Source organism: Lipotes vexillifer, unplaced genomic scaffold, assembly GCF_000442215.2.
Source record: "Lipotes vexillifer unplaced genomic scaffold, Lipotes_vexillifer_v1.1 scaffold250, whole genome shotgun sequence".
NCBI lineage: Eukaryota > Metazoa > Chordata > Mammalia > Artiodactyla > Lipotidae > Lipotes > Lipotes vexillifer.
Genome location: NW_006785198.1, coordinates 434,936 through 452,835, shown reverse-complemented (window position 1 = coordinate 452,835; position 17,900 = coordinate 434,936). Strand labels below are relative to the sequence as shown.

Below are 17,900 nucleotides of genomic sequence, written 5' to 3'. Positions count from 1 at the left end.
ACATATGTCTCCAAACACCATAAACTAAAATGATGACTGTAAGGTTTATGTCAAATTACTGGTTTTGTGTTAGTTTCAAAGGTACACCTAGAAGGTTTTAATGATGAAGATGTAATCTCACGACAAGACCATGAACAAGAAACTGAAAAACTTGAGTTAGAAATTCAACAGTGTAAAGAAATGATTAAAACTCAGCAGCAACTTTTACAGGTAAATGTGAGGCACCTTTTAAAGCTGTTCTCCCCTGTGAAGGGTCAGAATTTTACTTAATCTTACTATATTTTTACTCCTTTATTTCATAAGATCTGTAGCTTCTTTTTTTTTTTTTGGTGGTACGTGGGCCTCTCACTGCTGTGGCCTCTCCCTTCGCGGAGCACAGGCTCCGGACGCTCAGGCTCAGCGGCCATGGCCCACAGGCCCAGCCGCTCCGCGGCATGTGGGATCCTCCCGGACCAGGGCACAAACCCGCGTCCCCTGCATTGGCAGGCGGACCCCCAACCACTGCGCCACCAGGGAAGCCCAGATCTGTAGCATTTGACATTTTTCAGTCTAAACTAAGTTCTGTACTTGCCTGGAGATAGACCACGTAGCACTCCTTAGTAGGGGCTTTGCCAGTTAGAAGCATTTGGGAAATGAGACTCCTCATTTCAGTTGACTTTCTGATTCTTTATCATTTCTCTCCTTCCCCTAAAGTTTGACCTGCTTTTCCCTTGTGTTCATTTCAACTTGTTGGAGTGTTGCAGGGACCCTCTGGAACTTACTATGTTTTAAAATTTAATAGCAGCAGCTTGCTACTGCGTGTGATGATGACACCACTTCACTGCTACGAGACTGTTACTTGTTGGAAGAAAAGGAACGCCTCAAAGAAGAATGGTCCCTATTTAAGGAGCAAAAGAAGAATTTTGAGAAAGAAAGACGAAGCTTTACAGAAGCAGCTATTCGCCTAGGATTGGAGGTATTTTAAGGAATTGGCTTTCTTTGTAGAGTGTTTAAAGGTCCTGGAGAGGTCAGTAGAATGCATCTAAGTTCTGCTTTTTCTTGTTTCTTTGCTATCCATTTTTTTTCTCAAGTATTTTACTAGTGATTTCACAAATAGCTTGAAATGGAAGCTATAACAGAAGGATATCATTTTGCCTTTACCAGATTTGGGAATTGAAAAAAAAATTTTTTATTGAAAAAACTATAAGCATTTATCATCCCTTTTGGGTGGCTTTATTTTATTTTGTTTTGTTTTGTTTTGTTTTATGTTATTTTTTTTGGCTGCGTTGGGTCCACGTTGCTGCACGCAGGCTTTCTCTAATTGCAGCAAGCAGGGGCTACTCTTCATTGCGGTGCATGGGCTTCTCATTGCAGTGGCTTCTCTTGTTGCAGAGCATGGACTGTAGGGGCACAGGCTTCAGTAGTTAAGGTGTGTGGGCTCAGTAGTTGTGGCTCATGGGCTCTAGAGCACAGGCTTAGTAGTTGTGGTGCACGGGCTGAGTTGCTCTGCGGCGTGTGGGATCTTTCTGGACCAGGGATCGAACCCGTGTCCCCTGCATTGGCAGGTGGATTCTTAACCGCTGCGCTGCCAGGAAAGTCCGTTGGGTGGCTTTCTACTGTTAAAGGTTTAGCTTCACACAAGAGGTTTCTTTTGGACATCTGTCATGTCTCCACTGTCAGTAGGTGTAGAGTCAGAAGAGAGTGCAACCAAGAACATGTCTTTTGTTTTTAAAAAAAGGGGGTTAGGGATAGAATTCAGTAAAAATAAAGTTCTCTCTCTCTCTCTCTCCATCCCCTTACCCAGGGATGAATGCATTAACAGTTAACAGTTTGAACTGTGTGCATATACACTTCGACAGGTCGCTTTTTTATTTAGCAGTGTATTACCTACATATTTCCTTTTCAAAAATTAGAGAAGTAATGTCTGAAAATGGTTTAAAAAAAGAAAATCCATACAAAAAGCTACAAGGTAAGACAGTATCCTCCATTCTTATTGCCAGTTTCATTCCTCAGAAGTAACCACTGTTAAAAGTTTGTGATCCTTCTGGGAAGTACTATTTTAACTTGAAATAAAGTTCAGCCTTTTTTGAACTTTATTTCAAGTTAAAATAGTACTTCCCAGAAGTACTATTTTGCTCGATATAAGCCTATCGATCCCCCACTATGAAAGATAAGGAGTTCAGTGTCTTTATCATACCTCCCATCTACACTTTCTCATTTACATATGCTTTCTTCATAATATTTTTACTTTTTTAAGCTACTTTTTAAAGAATTATTTCTCGTGGTTGACTCTTTTGCTTTAAGTAAATTTGTTTAATGCTTCCATTTCAGGTTTGCTCAACTTCAGACAGTACAGGTTTATCCCTTGTTGCACTGCTCTTACCCTTCGTCTCCCCAGGTTTTGTCTGTGATACTGGTTTTCATTGTCAAGGATTATCATGTTTATATTCTGTCTTTTAATGCAATTCAGGTGTAAGTACTTTGTCTAAGATTGAGACTTAAGAATTAAAAACCAGACAGAACGTTGGTAACATAGTGATTATGTAAATGTTATTCATTCTATAGCCAAGTAATTTTTTTGGACACATAAAAAATATTCTGTTATTAAGATTTTGCCACATGGAAGAAAATCTTCCATGTATCACTATGTAGTAAATACTTTGACTTTCTTTGTAGCTTCCTTTATGATTTCCTGAATCAGATTCAACTTATGTCTCATCTTATAGTCTCTTTCTTCGGTTCCTTTTCCAATTTGCTATATTACTTCCTTGAGTAATTTTTTCATAAGTAGTGTGTGAGTGAAAAATACTCTGAATTCTGGAATATCCAAAAAATACATTCTTACTTGATTGGTTTGGCTGGATATAGAATTTAGTTTTCCAACTTTTCCCCTCAAAACTTTTGAGTTATTCCATTTCTTCCAGTGTTTTGTTTTGCTCATGAGAAGCCATGCTGTAATATAACCTGTATTACTTTGTAGATACCTGTGTTTTGTTTTTCCCCCTCTCTGGAAGCTTTTGGAATTTTATGTTCTTAAGAGTTCTGCAATTTTACCAGGAAAAGTCTGGGTAGCTCCTTTCGGCCTGAAGACACTATATTTCTTCAGTTTAGGGATATTTTCTTCAATTCTGTATTTTTTCCTTCTTCTCTTGCATTCTGGAACTTCTGTTAGACAAATGTTTTGCCTTCTGACTACATCTATAGATTGATGTTCTGAATTCAGGAATATTTTCTCACTCTTACCTTGGGCATCACCAACCTGGTATTCAGCAAAGGTCAGTTTTATTATTCGCTTCATCCACTGAGTTCCTATTTCAGAATTTATCTTTTAAGTTTTCTAGTGTCCTCATTGTCTGCTTTTTTTGGTATACCATTATATTTTACAGATATTCATAAATCTGTCTGATAAGTTTTGTTATTTGAAAATAAAGTTTATCTTGAACTGTTTCCCTTGGCCAGTTCTCTTTATTTATCCTGGCCGTTTCTCTTTTATGCTGTTAGTTTTCTTCAAATGTCTGGTGATCCATGATTTTGTATTAATATTTATGAATGAAAGACTATATGTTATCTTAAGTAGCTGACATGACCTTCCTCTGTAATTATGAAAGTCTGTGTCATCAATAGCTATCTTCCTCAGGAGGCAAAACAGTTTGCACCAGCATTTCCTCCTGTCTTATGGGATCACCTGTGTTTCTGAGCCCCTATCCCCCCACCACCCCTGATGCTACTCCAAGAGATACTCTTGCTGCTTTGCATACCACTCCCCATTCTCTGCCTGAGACTCTGTCTGCCTCTGGTCACTGAGGACAGTGGGGCCAGTGAAGGATGGGAAAGAAGTACGAGAGACCCGAGGGGAGAGGGAGAATTTAGGATTGCTAATTAGCTATTCAGAAGGAGGAGGTTTGACATAGGCCCTCTGTGGTCTAGTGGTGACGGCTGCTAGTACTGGGAGATGGTTGGAGGATGAGATCAGTGCTTGATAAAGTCATATCTCTTTTTTTTTTTTTCAAGTGATTAGTTTACAGTGGGGTAAATGTCAATTTTTCTGCTGTTTGTAATCTTATATTCCATGTTTTGTGTGTTCAAAAGTTATGCTAATATTCCATATGTTTAAAGTTATGCTGACATGCTTATTATTTTGTGTTATACACTTGAATTTATTCAGAATTGATGTGAAAATAGTAGTTGGCTTGTCAGGAGAAACAGGTGAATTTTTATTTTTTAAACATAATTTTCTTAAATGAAATTTTTCTTAGTTTTCTAGGGTTAATTCCTTTGACTAAATATATAGGGATAATCAGAGAGCAGACACAAATAGCTAGAGAAATCGTGTGAAATGGCAATTGTGTGAACATTGAAGTATTGAACGGTATTTCTTTGGTTTGCTTGTGATGGTAGAGAAAGGCATTTGAAGAAGAAAGAGCCAGTTGGTTAAAGCAACAATTTCTAAATATGACTACCTTTGACCACCAGAACTCAGAAAATGTGAAACTTTTCAGTGCCTTCTCAGGAAGTAAGTATTTCATAAATTCTTTCATCTGAAAATGCATGTAAATAAAGTACTATAGATTATTATTAATATATAAGTTTAGCAGTCACCAGTAAGAACTCTCTAATTGGAACTAAAAATTAACTTTGATTTTTATTTACTGTAGTCAAAATAGAAATGACAGGAGGACTTTGCATACCCAGAGCAACTTTTATTGTGAATGTAATAATGTCAAGTTTTGACAATTCACAGTCTAGAAATATTTTTTAAACTAGATCCTTCTAAATGTTTGTAGACTGTGCATAACAAAGATCACCGGATTAGCTAGACTAGACTCACAGGGCTACAGTGGATATTTAGATTAATTTATTCTCTCACACCTCACTTAGAACTGCAAATGAATCTAGTCTAGGACCATAGTTAATTACCTTCACTATATTTAATGCTTTTCCATATGTAGTGCCTTTTTTCCTTCCTTTTTTTTTCTTTTTTTCTTTTTTAAACAGGTTCTGATCGGGACAACCCTACAGTACACTCAAGGCCACGACAAAAGAAGCCTCATGGTGCGCCTAGTGGGTCTCCAGTTTGCACGTCTAAACTTACTAAATCTCTTCCTGCTTCTCCTTCTACTTCAGACTATTGCCAGACGCGTTCCTGTGTATCTGAATATAGGTACTCGTCTATAGGTGATCTTCTCACATATTAAAGTGCTAGAGTTGCGTTGCAAAGGAAAAGTTGGCGTGTCTACAGCAAGCAACAGTAGAGACTCTGGAGAGGAATTGAGTAGATTGACTCATTCATTGTACAAATATTTATTGGCTGTCCATTATGTGTAGACACCTGTTAGGTGTTGGGAATACAGCAGTGAACAAGGTAGCTCTGGTCCCTGTCTTCTGGGAGCTAAGTCATATAATGTGATTCTTTTTATTTCACGTGTAAAATACAATTTAAAATACAATCTTATTTCAGGAGTTACTTAATAATTTAATTGTATTGAATAGAAGGATATTGTTTTGATAGTTTCTGTAGAGTACCTATTTTAGAGTTTCTTGTGGTGTGCCCATTTTATTGGTGTGGAAGGACAAAGACCTGAGAAAAGCCCCCTCCCCTTGACTGGTGAAGAGGATGCCCTAGGATGGCAGGGTAGACAGAGTTGCTCCCCACCCCCAGGAGAGCCAGATACTGCTTTAAACTGATGCATTGTGGTATTTTCCTCTGTCTTAAGTTGTTACATCATTTTCTAAGGTATAACATCAGTACTCTACCTCAGAGCCTATTCCAGGATTGATTTTGAACTAAGCAAACAGAACCTTCCTAGGGAGATAGAGAGGAGTAGCAAAGAGCAAAGGGACATGTCGCAGTGTGTGGTGGTCATCGCTCTCCTCTTCATTAACGCAGGAGACAGTGGCACGGGGGCCTTCCCAGGCGCCGTAGAAAGCAGGAGCCAGGGCTGCAGCACAGTTGGCCTGTGGTAGTGAGAGAGAGACTGGTGTGGAGCTAAGTGCTGAAGACACCAGCTAGCCCTTGGACCAAGAACTGTGAAATAGATAATTTTTTTTTTTTTTTTGCGGTACGCGGGCCTCTCACTGTTGCAACCTCTCCTGTTGCAGAGCACAGGCTCCGGACGCGCAGGCTCAGCAGCCATGGCTCACCGGCCCAGCCACTCCGCGGAATGTGGGATCTTCCCGGACCAGGGCACGAACCCGCGCCCCCTGCATCGGCAGGTGGACTCTCAACCCCTGCGCCACCAGGGAAGCCCAAAATAGATAAATTTTTAAACAAAAATACGAAGTTTTAAAAAAGGACAAGGCACTCTCATTTGTAGTTGGCCTTTAAAAGGATTAGGACTCTAAGTAATCACTGGGGGGCAAAAAAGGAGCTGGGGGAAGAGTCCTCCAGGCAAGTATAGGAACCCTGAGGCGGGACACGGGTGTGTTTGTGGATGGTGAGTGTAGTTAGTGAGCACGACCAGGAGGTGTGAGGGTGGGAGGTAACATTATGTAAAAGTTCAGATGTATACACAGGTAGAGGGAATGAGGTCAGGGACCCTGTGTACCCATCACCCATGTTCAGCAGTTATCAACTCACAACTAATATTGTTTATATACAGCCCCACTCTGCTTGTGCTCCCACCACGCACTTGAGATTTCATTTGTCAACTATGTTAGTCTGTACTTGTAAGTCGGATATTGTTCTAAGGGCAATGGAAAAGCATTGGAGACCTTTTAAGTGAGATAATGATTTTTTTTAAATCCAAGGTTTAAAAAGATTACTTCATTTTATTATGAGAAACAGATTGTAGGAGCGCAAGCCAGGAGAGCCAGTTAAGAAACATTAGTGGAGTTGAGGTGAGAGATGTGGTAATTCGCACCCTAGGGTCATTACATGAAGACAGAACTGTACTTGGATTTAGGCTGTGTTTTGCAGTTAGAGCCAATAGGTTGATGTGTGAAGTTAAAGTTTGTTTAATTTACAATCAAAAGATAATATAAGCTCAGAGTATTTTCTTACATAGAATGTTATTGAAGCCCCCAAATTTGACCGGTCAGAACCCTGTGTCTAGATTTAGACAGACATTCTGCTCACCATTTACAAATACAGGCAGCCCTCGGAGATGTTGCAGATTCAGTTCCAGACCACTGCAATAAAGCGAGTATCACAACAAAGTGAGATACTCAAACTTGTTGGTTTCCCAGTGCATATAAAAGTTATGTGTGCACTGTACTGTAATCTATGAAGTGTGCAATAGCATTATGTCTAAAAGAACAAGGTACGTACCTTAATTAAAAAATACTTTATCGGGCTTCCCTGGTGGCGCAGTGGTTGGGAGTCCGCCTGCCGATGCAGGGGACACGGGTTCGTGCCCCGGTCCGGGAGGATCCCACATGCCGCGGAGCGGCTGCGCCCGTGAGCCATGGCCGCTGAGCCTGCGCGTCCGGAGCCTGTGCTCCGCAATGGGAGAGGCCACAAGAGTGAGAGGCCCGCATACTGCAAAAAAAACAAACAAACAAAAAAAACTTTATCACTAAAAAATGCTAATTCGTCTGACAACCCAGGGTTGCCATAATCCTCTGTTTGTAAAAAAATGCAGTATCTGCAAAGTGCAATAAGTTGAAATGCCATAAAATGAAGTATGCTTGTAATGCATTCTGTACCTAAAAGAGAACATATAGCTTAGTTGCCTCAATTATTTTTATGTATTTAAAATTTTTACTTTTTTACATAATTATTTTCAGTTATAAAGTATTTAACATAAATATTCCTTGAAGACTTTGTTTTGTGTTTAATAAAAAGTCCAACATATAGTACGTACATCATAGGGTGCTGTGAGAGTCAGTACCAATATATGTAAAGCATGTAAAACAGCACTTGGTCCATTGTAAACCTTCAGTAACAGGCTGTAAAAATAAAAATATATGTAAACATAAGTGGATTATAAAAATGCTTTTCTGTTTCTTGTGTTCAAGAGCTACACTGAACAATGTCAGTGGCATAGAAACAGTTTTGAAGCTTAAAGAAATTTCATTAAGCTGTTGACAGATACTGGCCACTGAGGGTAAAACAAGAGTCATGTAACTGGTTATCAGGAGAGAAGCTGTGCAGCTTGACATCGTTCTTGAAATTTTTAATTATTTGGTATATTTGGATTCCTGCTCCTAAAGCACCTTGGATCTGGGTTTGTAATAAGATTATGACAAAATAATTAGGAATATTTGTAGCTAATTTCTACAGCAACATCCTCATTGCTCCTTCAGTGTAGAGTGGAATGTTACATATGGGCTGTGCCTGGATTCCGTGCAAAGTACCTCTTGTACTAAGTTACGTAGAGAACTTAGTTCATCATTGATCTCATCTGAGACGGCAGGGATTCTGAATCTGAATTATAAGCAAGTTCCTTTTTTACTTTTTAAGTAAGTGTAATTAAAATTGTCAATTATGTTTTTGGTTTAGCGTTTTAGAATTAAAACAACTTAATATTTTTTAGGATTGCCCCATTATAAGGTTGAGTTAGTTAACCAAAGTCACACCAAAAAAATGAACATTTAGGCAAAAGAAGTTTTGTGAAAAAAATTACGTAAGATATTCAGTTGATAAAAATGTATTGTTCATTTGTTCAATCCCGTGATTTGCAAGTAATCATTTAACTAAATTTCCTTGTTTTGAGGCTGGTTGCAGAGCATACCTCAGACTGTATCTCTGAAGCTAGGGACTGTGTCTGTGTTCAGACACTTAGATTGTTATTGTCCGACACTTAAAGTTAATTGAGCATCATCGTTAAGTGCTTAGTGTGTGTTAACTCATTTAGTTCCCACCCCAACCCTGTGAGGTTTGGTTCTATTATTATTTCCATTTTACAGCTGAGGAAGCTGAAGAACAGGGAGGGTTAACTTGCCAGAAGTGATGTAGTAAGTGGTCCAGCTGGGATATGAACATAAACTATCTGTTCAGGGTCTGGACTCCTAACCACTTTGTAGGCACTCATTAAATATCTGCATGAGTGAATGGATGGAGGATGAAAGCATGCATGAACAAATGGATGAGTGAAGAAAGAAACTATAAAGAGATTAGAAACTAGTGACAGAAAGACAGGGGTATGGGGAACATTAGCTTTCAAAACTCACATGTTCTCTATCTACCTTAGGCTCTAGTTGGGTAGCATCCTTCACAGTAGACTGAACAGATAAATAAAATAAATAGATGGATAGATAAAAGTGACCATGTTGAAACACTTCTGTGTTCTTGACCAGTGTGTCCTCAAAATTTAGTTAGCATGAGACAAGGGAGTAATCAGATTTTAGACATTCAGGCATATGTAAGGTGTGAAAGGAGGAGGAGATGCTGAATAAGATCTCCCTTTTCTTTCCCCAACAGTTCAATCAGTGTACTAAATACAACCCCTGAAGAATCTAAGCCACATCAGGTTGGAAGAGAATGTACAAATCAGAAGTGGAGCGTGGCATCAAGGCCTGATTCACAGGAAGGTTGCTGTAGCGGATGCTCCTCGACCCACGCAAATGCTCACGTAGAGAAGGATGACTTACCTTAGACACGTGAACTGGGATTTATTTTTTTTTTCATTAACATGTTCATCAAATTTCACATCTGAGTTGAAACAGGGTGTGTTATAAAGTCAATCATCTCTAATAATTTAAAATGGTCTGTGTTGTTGGTTTGGACTTCCCTGTGCCTCCCCCAAAGAGCTAAAATGTTAAATCTATTTAAAAGAATATAAAAGCTTTGGATATGTATTTTTAGTAACAGAAGCACCTGGTTCTGTGAATAAAGGAATGTATAAACGTTTGGATGGAAACAAAGCACTAGAATGAGTTTCCTCTTATAGGTATTAAAAATAGCACTTTTAGGAAACTGATTATTGTAAATGTTTAATTTCGTCTCATATATAGTTGGCATTGGAAGTTTAGCCTTTCCTTGAATGTATACTGTAGCTTTTTAACAAAGCAAGTTATATATTTATTATGTTTAGTGTGATTTGAAATACTCTCTTTCATATGTTTTAAATAAAGTGAAATGTATGTATGTTTTGTACATAGATATACAGGATTATGTTAAGAGGCTTTAAGATTTAAAGATTTTACACATCCATAATTATAGTATTTCATCCCAATAAAATTTTTATTAGTGATATTCTGTTTACAGATGTATTAGAGCCATTGCCACCTTATGTTTAAGAATGTTTTGAACCCATCTGAGCAATAAATACTGAAAAGCTATTCCATGAAGCCAAGTTCTTTAGATCATTAACATTACTAATGTTACATTTTGGAGATTTCTACATTAGGTTTTTTTTAATATGTAGGATGTTACAATTTTTCAAAGGATTATTGAGTTTAGCATAATAGAGGTAAGACAAGAGTACCTTTGGATGAAACAATTTAAGGATATTGGCTTAGGATATTTGGATGAGAGAAGATATTAAGATATTTAAGATGTTTGGATGGTGATATTTTCTCTACCAGATGGGTACCCATACCGTAACACCTATACCAGCAAAGGCTTTGTATAGTTGCCAATAATTCTTTAATAATTTTTCAATGAGATATTTACTGATAAGGAAATATAACATAAAAGCATCAGATTTTACAGTCCAGATATGATACTCTGGACAAACTTGTCATTTCACTTTCAGGACTGATTGCATGATTCTTCATGGTTGTTATTGTTATTATTATTGATAGTAAGAATAATGTAAGTGTGGGCCCAAGCACTTTCCTAGAGTTTTCATCAGAAAGCTTTAAGTACCTAACTCTATTTGTCTCTGCATGTAGAAGCCTACACATATCCAGTCCTTGCTATAGGTATTGTAGTTTAGGCCCATCTGCCTTCCCATTTTCTAGCAGTTTAGCCATTTGTAATCACTCACCTGGTTGTGGCTGTTCAGTTTACATTTGTCATGTTAAAAAGTACTTTTGTCGGGCTTCCCTGGTGGCGCAGTGGTTGAGAGTCTGCCTGCCGATGCAGGGGACACAGGTTCGTGCCCCGGTCTGGGAAGATCCCACATGCCGCGGCACGGCTGGGCCCGTGAGCCATGGCTGCTGAGCCTGCGCGTCCGGAGCCTGTGCTCCGCAGCAGGAGAGGCCACAACAGTGAGAGGCCCATGTACTGCAAAAAAAAAAAAAAGTACTTTTGTCATCCACTCACTCACTATATATATAACTCTTTGGAGTTGCGTAGCAGCAGCCATTTTTTCAGGGTTAATAGCATATTACTGAGTATCTTGTAGGACATTAGTGAAAGTACTCATGAGAAAGTACCACATTTATAGTCTCAAAAAGCTGGCTCTTGAGCAAAAGCAAATTAGTCACCACATTCAGCTTGGTGCATGCCCCTTCTTTACCATTTAAAAATATTAGAAATGATGCAGAATTTCAGAAGTAGTACCATACTCCAAAGGAAGAAACAGCTGCGATATCGTTCTTTTGCTATCGAGCAATAACGTGATCAAAGAAAAGCAATCAGATTTTCTAAATAAGCAGTGATATATTTTTCAAGAATTAGGGTTTTTTTTTTCCAGGGGTTTCCATGATACACTTGGCTAGAAACAGTGTTCTAATTTTTAGAGTAATCTCTTATTTTAGGAATATTGCATTCCACAATGATGAATTTCTACAAAGCTAGCATCAGTTTTTTGTTTTTTTCATTTTAAAGTTGGTTGAATTCTCATACTGGAGAGAGAAATTCCCTTGAGACTTACTTTGAAATGTAAGGTGTGAAAGAAACGGTAAAATGAAAGCCAGGATCATTGTGCTTTTGATAAAAGATCTGCCAGTAGTTGTATGTTTTACTTAACAGCGTAGAGTTTGCTTTACATTCCAGCTCCAATGGTGATTCCTAGTCACGCTAAACTTCCTAGAATGTTGAAACGGTTTCCATGCTGGATAACTCCTGACTCCACACATAAAACTCCTAGATTTTATTTGCCTTCCCTCTCTAGGTGTTTGCAGTTTACTAGTAATACAGCCGTGCTGCAGTCTTGCATTTAGCCACGATGAGGTGAGAGAGCACCATGTTCACTTTTGCTTGAAAGTCTTCCTGACCATTTTCAGTGTCTTCTTCTTTATCAGGATGCAGATCTGAAACATTCTGTGCCTTATTTGTTTTTATCCATTTTGAATTTTCAAAGCATAAAAGTGGCAAAGAAAATTTAAGAGATTTTATTTCCTACTCTTAAATTTTTATATCTTCAGTCTATGATGAGAAACTTAATAGAAGAACAATCCTACCAGAAAATTAAGATTAAAATTAAACGTAATAAATAGGTACTTTCTTGTAGAAGCAGTGTATTAAATGTGTAGATTCACGGAACAATCCACGGCAAATTGTTTTCCTCATGGTATAATTAAAATACTGTCGTTACTTAGAGTTGCAGTTTTCGTACCTTTGCTGACTAGACTTGTTCATAGGCCTGTGGTAACACTTTTTGTGGGGAAACGTATTCCATGGTACATGGTGAGAAGGAGAGCGCCCTAGGATCCAGTTTTGACCTGCCCTGGTGGAGCGTTAGAAAACGCCCGGAATGCCAGGAGAGGTTTTGCAGTGTGTACGCACAGAACGCTGTGAGCTAGCAAACCCCTTATGTGATTGCCCTGTGGTAAAAGTCTTGAACACCTGTTGCCTGATGTAAATCATGTTCTTATTTCTAGATTGGATTTAAATTAAGTATGGGTCTTGGAAGTCTAGTAAATATACTTCTCCCTATGTTTGTCCTTAATTTTTTTCATTCTTTTCATAAGCATATAAAAGTAGCTGCTGTGTGTCAGGGCTTATTACTGCCTTCTCGTTACTGGGGAGAGAAAGACAACTAAGCACGCTCCCTGCCACTGAGAATCTCTGGGTTGAGTGGAAGACCAGCTATATAAACCTAAATTGTCATAAACAATGGGAGATGCTGTTCAGACATTCGGTCTGGTGATAAAACTTGGACACGTTGTTCTGCTCCAGGACCACGTATCCGTCTCCTAACAGTGACGTGGCAAGCTTCTGGTTAAAGAGTCTTTGCATTATTTCCTATGGGAAGAACTATGTAATCAATATATTACTGTTTTGTTTTTGTTGGGTGTTGGGCTTTGTTTTTGTTTTCTACAATCAAAATACCTGCAAAGCAGCATTAAGAATTTCTGCCCACAAGAACATGTATTATTATCTAATAGAAAAAGAATTTACAAAGATTTGGGCCATGTAGATAAGGATAATGAGATAGGTTATTCTAGTCGTTTCTCTAAATATGATGTTTTTTTCAGGTTGGATGTAGATTAAAGTGGAATGGACTGATTAAATTATTTGATTTATATAAAAATATTTCACTTGACTGGTTGGTTTTTTTTTTTAACATTTACAAATACCTGATTTCAGAGGTCTTAGGAGGTACTGTAATGCCAGTGATACATAAAGATCCTGGTAGAGATCCTCTTAGATTTTAGATTCAGAAATTCTTATACCTCATATGATGCTTAACCCATAGTGAGCACATAATATTTATTAATGAGAGAGATGAAATACTAATGAAACAAGTAGCACACTTCATTGGCATGAGTGGACTAAATTTCAGGTCAAAATCCTGAAACTCTTCTTTCTCAGGAGGGTTAGGAGCCTTTTGTTTTGGTTGATTTCCAGCCCTATCTAGCTTGGTTCCTCGCACAGAGAATTGGAATAGAGTAGGCCATTCTACAATGAAAAACACCAGACTTGTGTGGTTCAATACAAAAATTGAACTCTTGCTCATGAAATGACCACCGTGGATTGGGCGGTCTGCTCGATGGCCCGCAATGTTGTCAAATCGGGGAAAGAGCAGACTGGCAGGTGATGTGGATATTAAGAACCAGATCTGAAAGAGACACGCACATTGCTTTGTCCACAACCTAGATGTACAGCCTCAAACTAACAACAAACAAGACTGGGAGATGCAGAAAATGAGGCTATTTGGTGAGCACTGATAGCTTTGCTACATAATGTGCTTGATGTGTTACTTACTTTAAAAAAAAAATAACCAGTAAAACATATTACTTTGTGCAAGGGATTTTTTTACTGATTATTTATTAAAGCTTCAAATCGTCTTAATTTTTGGAAGGAATGTATTTTAAGGCTTCTCTTGCCTTCTCTAACCTTTTCATAATACAAAGTTTTTTAATGTTTAAATGGTAATTTTACACGTTTACTAAAATATACTGAACACACATTTTCTTTTGATTCAACAACCCTGCAAAATAGAATATTAACCTTCCTATATTTAGAGAGTTGGTAACAGACTCAGATATCAAGGGACAAATGCAAGCTCACATAATAAGTGACAAAATCAGAACTAAAATACCCAGATCTTATCATCCCTAAATTTCAACTTATTCCAGACTGCTGTAGTGCCTTTTGGTGTGGCTTTCTCAGTGAAATTGTTCAGCTCTTAACCCATAATCTGTCACCCTGTCACCTTCTACACCAAAGGTATTGATTGTTTGATCCACATACGAGGCTCACCCTTGTTTTTGTTAATGGTGACCATGGCAGTCCTATTCAGAACTGAATCTCTCTACCTTTTCAAGTTTAGGGCATTAAGGATCTAGTTGAGATAGCCAATTTAATAGCAAATATTAAATGAAAGGTCACTGAGTAATGCCAAGATATACCTAGACAGCCTGCTTTTTCTGCCATGTCTTTTGTTCTCTCGTAGTGTGTGCACCATGTCCCTCTGTGACTACAGTCACAGTGACCAAAAACATTGTTTTGTCCAATGGTCCAGTAATCTTTTGCAGGTATCACCATGAAAAATGAATGTTAAAGTAGTAGAATTAAGTAACGTGTATGAATATTTTTACTCAATTTAGAAAGAACAGCTGCTTGCAGGGCAGCTGGAGATTTTCTAGTTTCCCTGCTGTGTCTGCATTTAGATATTTCGTTTTCTTGTTTCTGGTTTGTCAAGACAGTTTCCTGGTTACAGTGCTCCATTAAAGCAAACCACGCCCCAGCCCAGTGTACTCATTAGAAAAAAGCAGACTTTTGCACGTTCCCTAAAGCCCTCAGACTGAGACCCCAGAACCTGCCCTCCATTCCAGTTCTCTGGACCCAATTCACTAATATACCTGGTGTCTAAGCTGAGGCGGAAGCTGTCCAGCTAGGGATGGGGTCAGACACTGCTGGTTCCCAACCCTAACAAGTGTCGGCACCTAGTCCTCTCCAGCTCCTACGTGTGGTCATTACTTGATTACAACATCATAATTAATTTACCCCGAATACCTGTAACTCTAACTCTTTCAGGATAACCTTTTTTCCTGATTTTATATCAGTGGAAAGGTTCAATGAAACAGTTCTGAAAGAGTTGCCCAGGAGTGCAATCAATGCTTTTATGGAGGATCAACTAAACTCTTTTAGCCTTTTTCTTTATCAGTCGCTTTTACCTTGAAAAGTAACTAATTGATTATTTTTGGTAGTTTCCTCCCTTTTTAAGCAAAAGGAATTAAATAGTGAAAATCTCTATAGATTATTTGAATTTAGTGAAATCAAACTTTCCCAAACAGTTATTTCTTCTAGGCTTAATGCCCTAAAGAAAAATAGAAATCCATCAACAACTAGCCATACAAAACAATGTCATATGTTGGTTCTAAGAAACTATTTTGATCTTAAAGAAACCTTGGGAATTTTTAACTGGAATTAGAAAATTCAGCTTTGATCCTTTATTTCTGACACAGGGTTGCTCATTTTTATCAAAGGCAAAGATCTGAGGAAATGACAAATTCAGTTCATGCTTTTAATTTAAAATCTATAAATTATTGTCCAAACTGAGAAGTTTTCAGTAGTGAAAGGGGAGCTGTTCATAATGAGGCCCATACAAGAGGTGTAAAGTGGGATGAACGGTCACCTTACTCGTGGCTGAAGGCTCCTCCAAGTAACCAGAACTCTGACTTGAGTTTCGACTGTTGAACCCTAATCCCTTCAAAACTACTCCCTTTAATTCATGCCTCAGGTACGGTTTCTATCAATAAAAGATGGAGTCAAGTTGTTGTCTATCTTAATGTACAGTCAGTTCTCCTAAAACACTTGGTTTAGAAGTGCAACGCAAAAAATCAAATTTGTCCCAGTGTGACTGATACGTTAGGGGACGGTTTAAGCATACTGCAAAATTTGCATTTGCTAATGCGTGATTCTGTCTGTGAGAAACACCAGATGGATACGGAAAACTACCCCCAGCTGAACTGAGCTGGGTAGGGACACATAGACACCTCAAATATCCACCAGCAACTTCAGTTTACCACGTGTGTTACAAGCAACACCCACCCCTATCTGGCATTACAACTTCCCCTTCCATTTCAGGCAACTTCCTGCTGCCACTTTATAACTCACAAGCTACAACCTTCCAACACCCCTTCCATAATCAAACTTCCAGTCTTTTCCAAGGTCAAGTGCCGTATTTGTTGTGCTGTTTATGTGTTTCTTAACCATTTAACATGTATAAAACTCTGCTGCTGGTTTTATTAGGATTTTTTTTTTTTGAGTCACTGATGAACTTTTTGAGTGTTGTGCCCATAATCCTATTTTCTCCAAACACCCTGTGTTATTTACTGTGCAATTTTGCACATGGTGGTCTTAGGAGTGCATTTGTTGTGTGAGAGCAGAGCTGATAGAAAAGAGCAGCCTTCTGTCGACTCATTTCTAACTCAGGCTGCTGGAGAGCCTCTCAAAATTCCACGCCAGCTTCCCTCAATCTACACATCTGTGACACAATCAAACTGCTTTTTGTGGGTAGACACTTACCACATTTCAAACAGCCCTTGCTGTGTTCCAGACACCACACTAAAGCCATAATAAGCAATTTCTTTTATTTCTCCCAGCAACTTTATAGGTAGGAGCTATAGTTATACCCACTTGACAGATGAGGAAACTGAAGCAAGGAGAGAGCAATTTGCCCATTGCCACACAGCTAATATATGGTGGAGCTACAGTTGAGCATAGGAATCATATTAAAATTATTTTATGGCATTTTCTCTCAATCTGATAACATCTATTTTCCTTTAATAGTAACTTAAATGTTATGTCTATAAAGCTTTCCCTATAAGCTTCTGTAAGAAGGCAGTCACCTCTCTGCTTTCAGAATTGGACTTTCTTTTATTCTCTCAGCAAATGTTTATTGAGTTCCTAGTAGGATTGCAGTGCTAGGTGCTGGGGCTGTAACATTGAAGGTGACTTGGTCATTGTTGTCAGAAACTAACAATCTAGCAGGGGAAACAAGTGAGTGAACTATTGAAGGCAGTGGGACAAGCCCTACAATAGAGGTGTCAGAGCGCTCAGAAAGTCAGAGAAGGGGGGCAGCAGCTTTGACTGGGAGGTAGGAGATCAGAGAGGATGTTTGAGCTAAATATTGAAGAATAGACATTCCAGGTAAAGGAAACAGAACAGTTAAGGTCAAAGGGTGTGAAACCACAGAACCTTTATTGAAACTACAAGTGGTTCTGTTTGCACAGAGTAAAGAGTATACGAGACCATTGGGAGAGTAGGCAGGGGCCAGGTTAAGAGGGTCTTGGATACAAGGGATTCTGAATTTATCCTAAAGGCTTGGTGATGCTATTGAATAAATCAAGCAGGAATGTAACACAAGCAGACTGTTCCTCCTCTCTCCTTGTCACAGCGCCATGAGCATTCCTCTATTACAGCATTTATTACAAATGCCTTGATTGTGCATACCTCCGTTGTAGGATTTATCACGATCCTAATTTCCAGATGGAAGCAATATAGAGAATTGCTGGAAGGAAAGCAAAGTGGAGATGAAGCCAGTTTGCAGTAACCCAAGCGACAAGTGATTGAGAAAGGGGATGGATTTACAGGTAGATCTGATTGGATGATGGAGTTAAACAAAGCACTCTAGGCTGATTTCCCTCTCAGGTAATGGCAGATGATAGAGTGTAAAGGAGGACAGCCTTGGGAGGTCATG

The 17,900-nt window shown here is 38.6% G+C and overlaps 1 protein-coding gene across 4 annotated transcripts in view; it reads left to right on the top strand.

Moving 5' to 3' along the window:
* The window catches only part of SSX2IP (SSX family member 2 interacting protein), a 40,464-nt gene extending 29,846 nt beyond the window's left edge, over nucleotides 1-10,618 (top strand). Inside the window, exons 10-14 of one of the 4 annotated variants that reach the window (XM_007457225.1) lie at nucleotides 74-210; nucleotides 782-955; nucleotides 4,378-4,492; nucleotides 4,975-5,140; nucleotides 9,341-10,618. In XM_007457225.1, coding sequence (XP_007457287.1) covers nucleotides 74-210; nucleotides 782-955; nucleotides 4,378-4,492; nucleotides 4,975-5,140; nucleotides 9,341-9,515 — 767 coding nt within the window. In that variant the 3' untranslated portion in view covers nucleotides 9,516-10,618. The remainder of the gene's footprint in view (nucleotides 1-73; nucleotides 211-781; nucleotides 956-4,377; nucleotides 4,493-4,974; nucleotides 5,141-9,340) is intronic. The other 3 variants (XM_007457224.1, XM_007457226.1, XM_007457227.1) reach the window with 3 other exon arrangements.
* The last annotated feature ends 7,282 nt before the right edge of the window (nucleotides 10,619-17,900 follow it).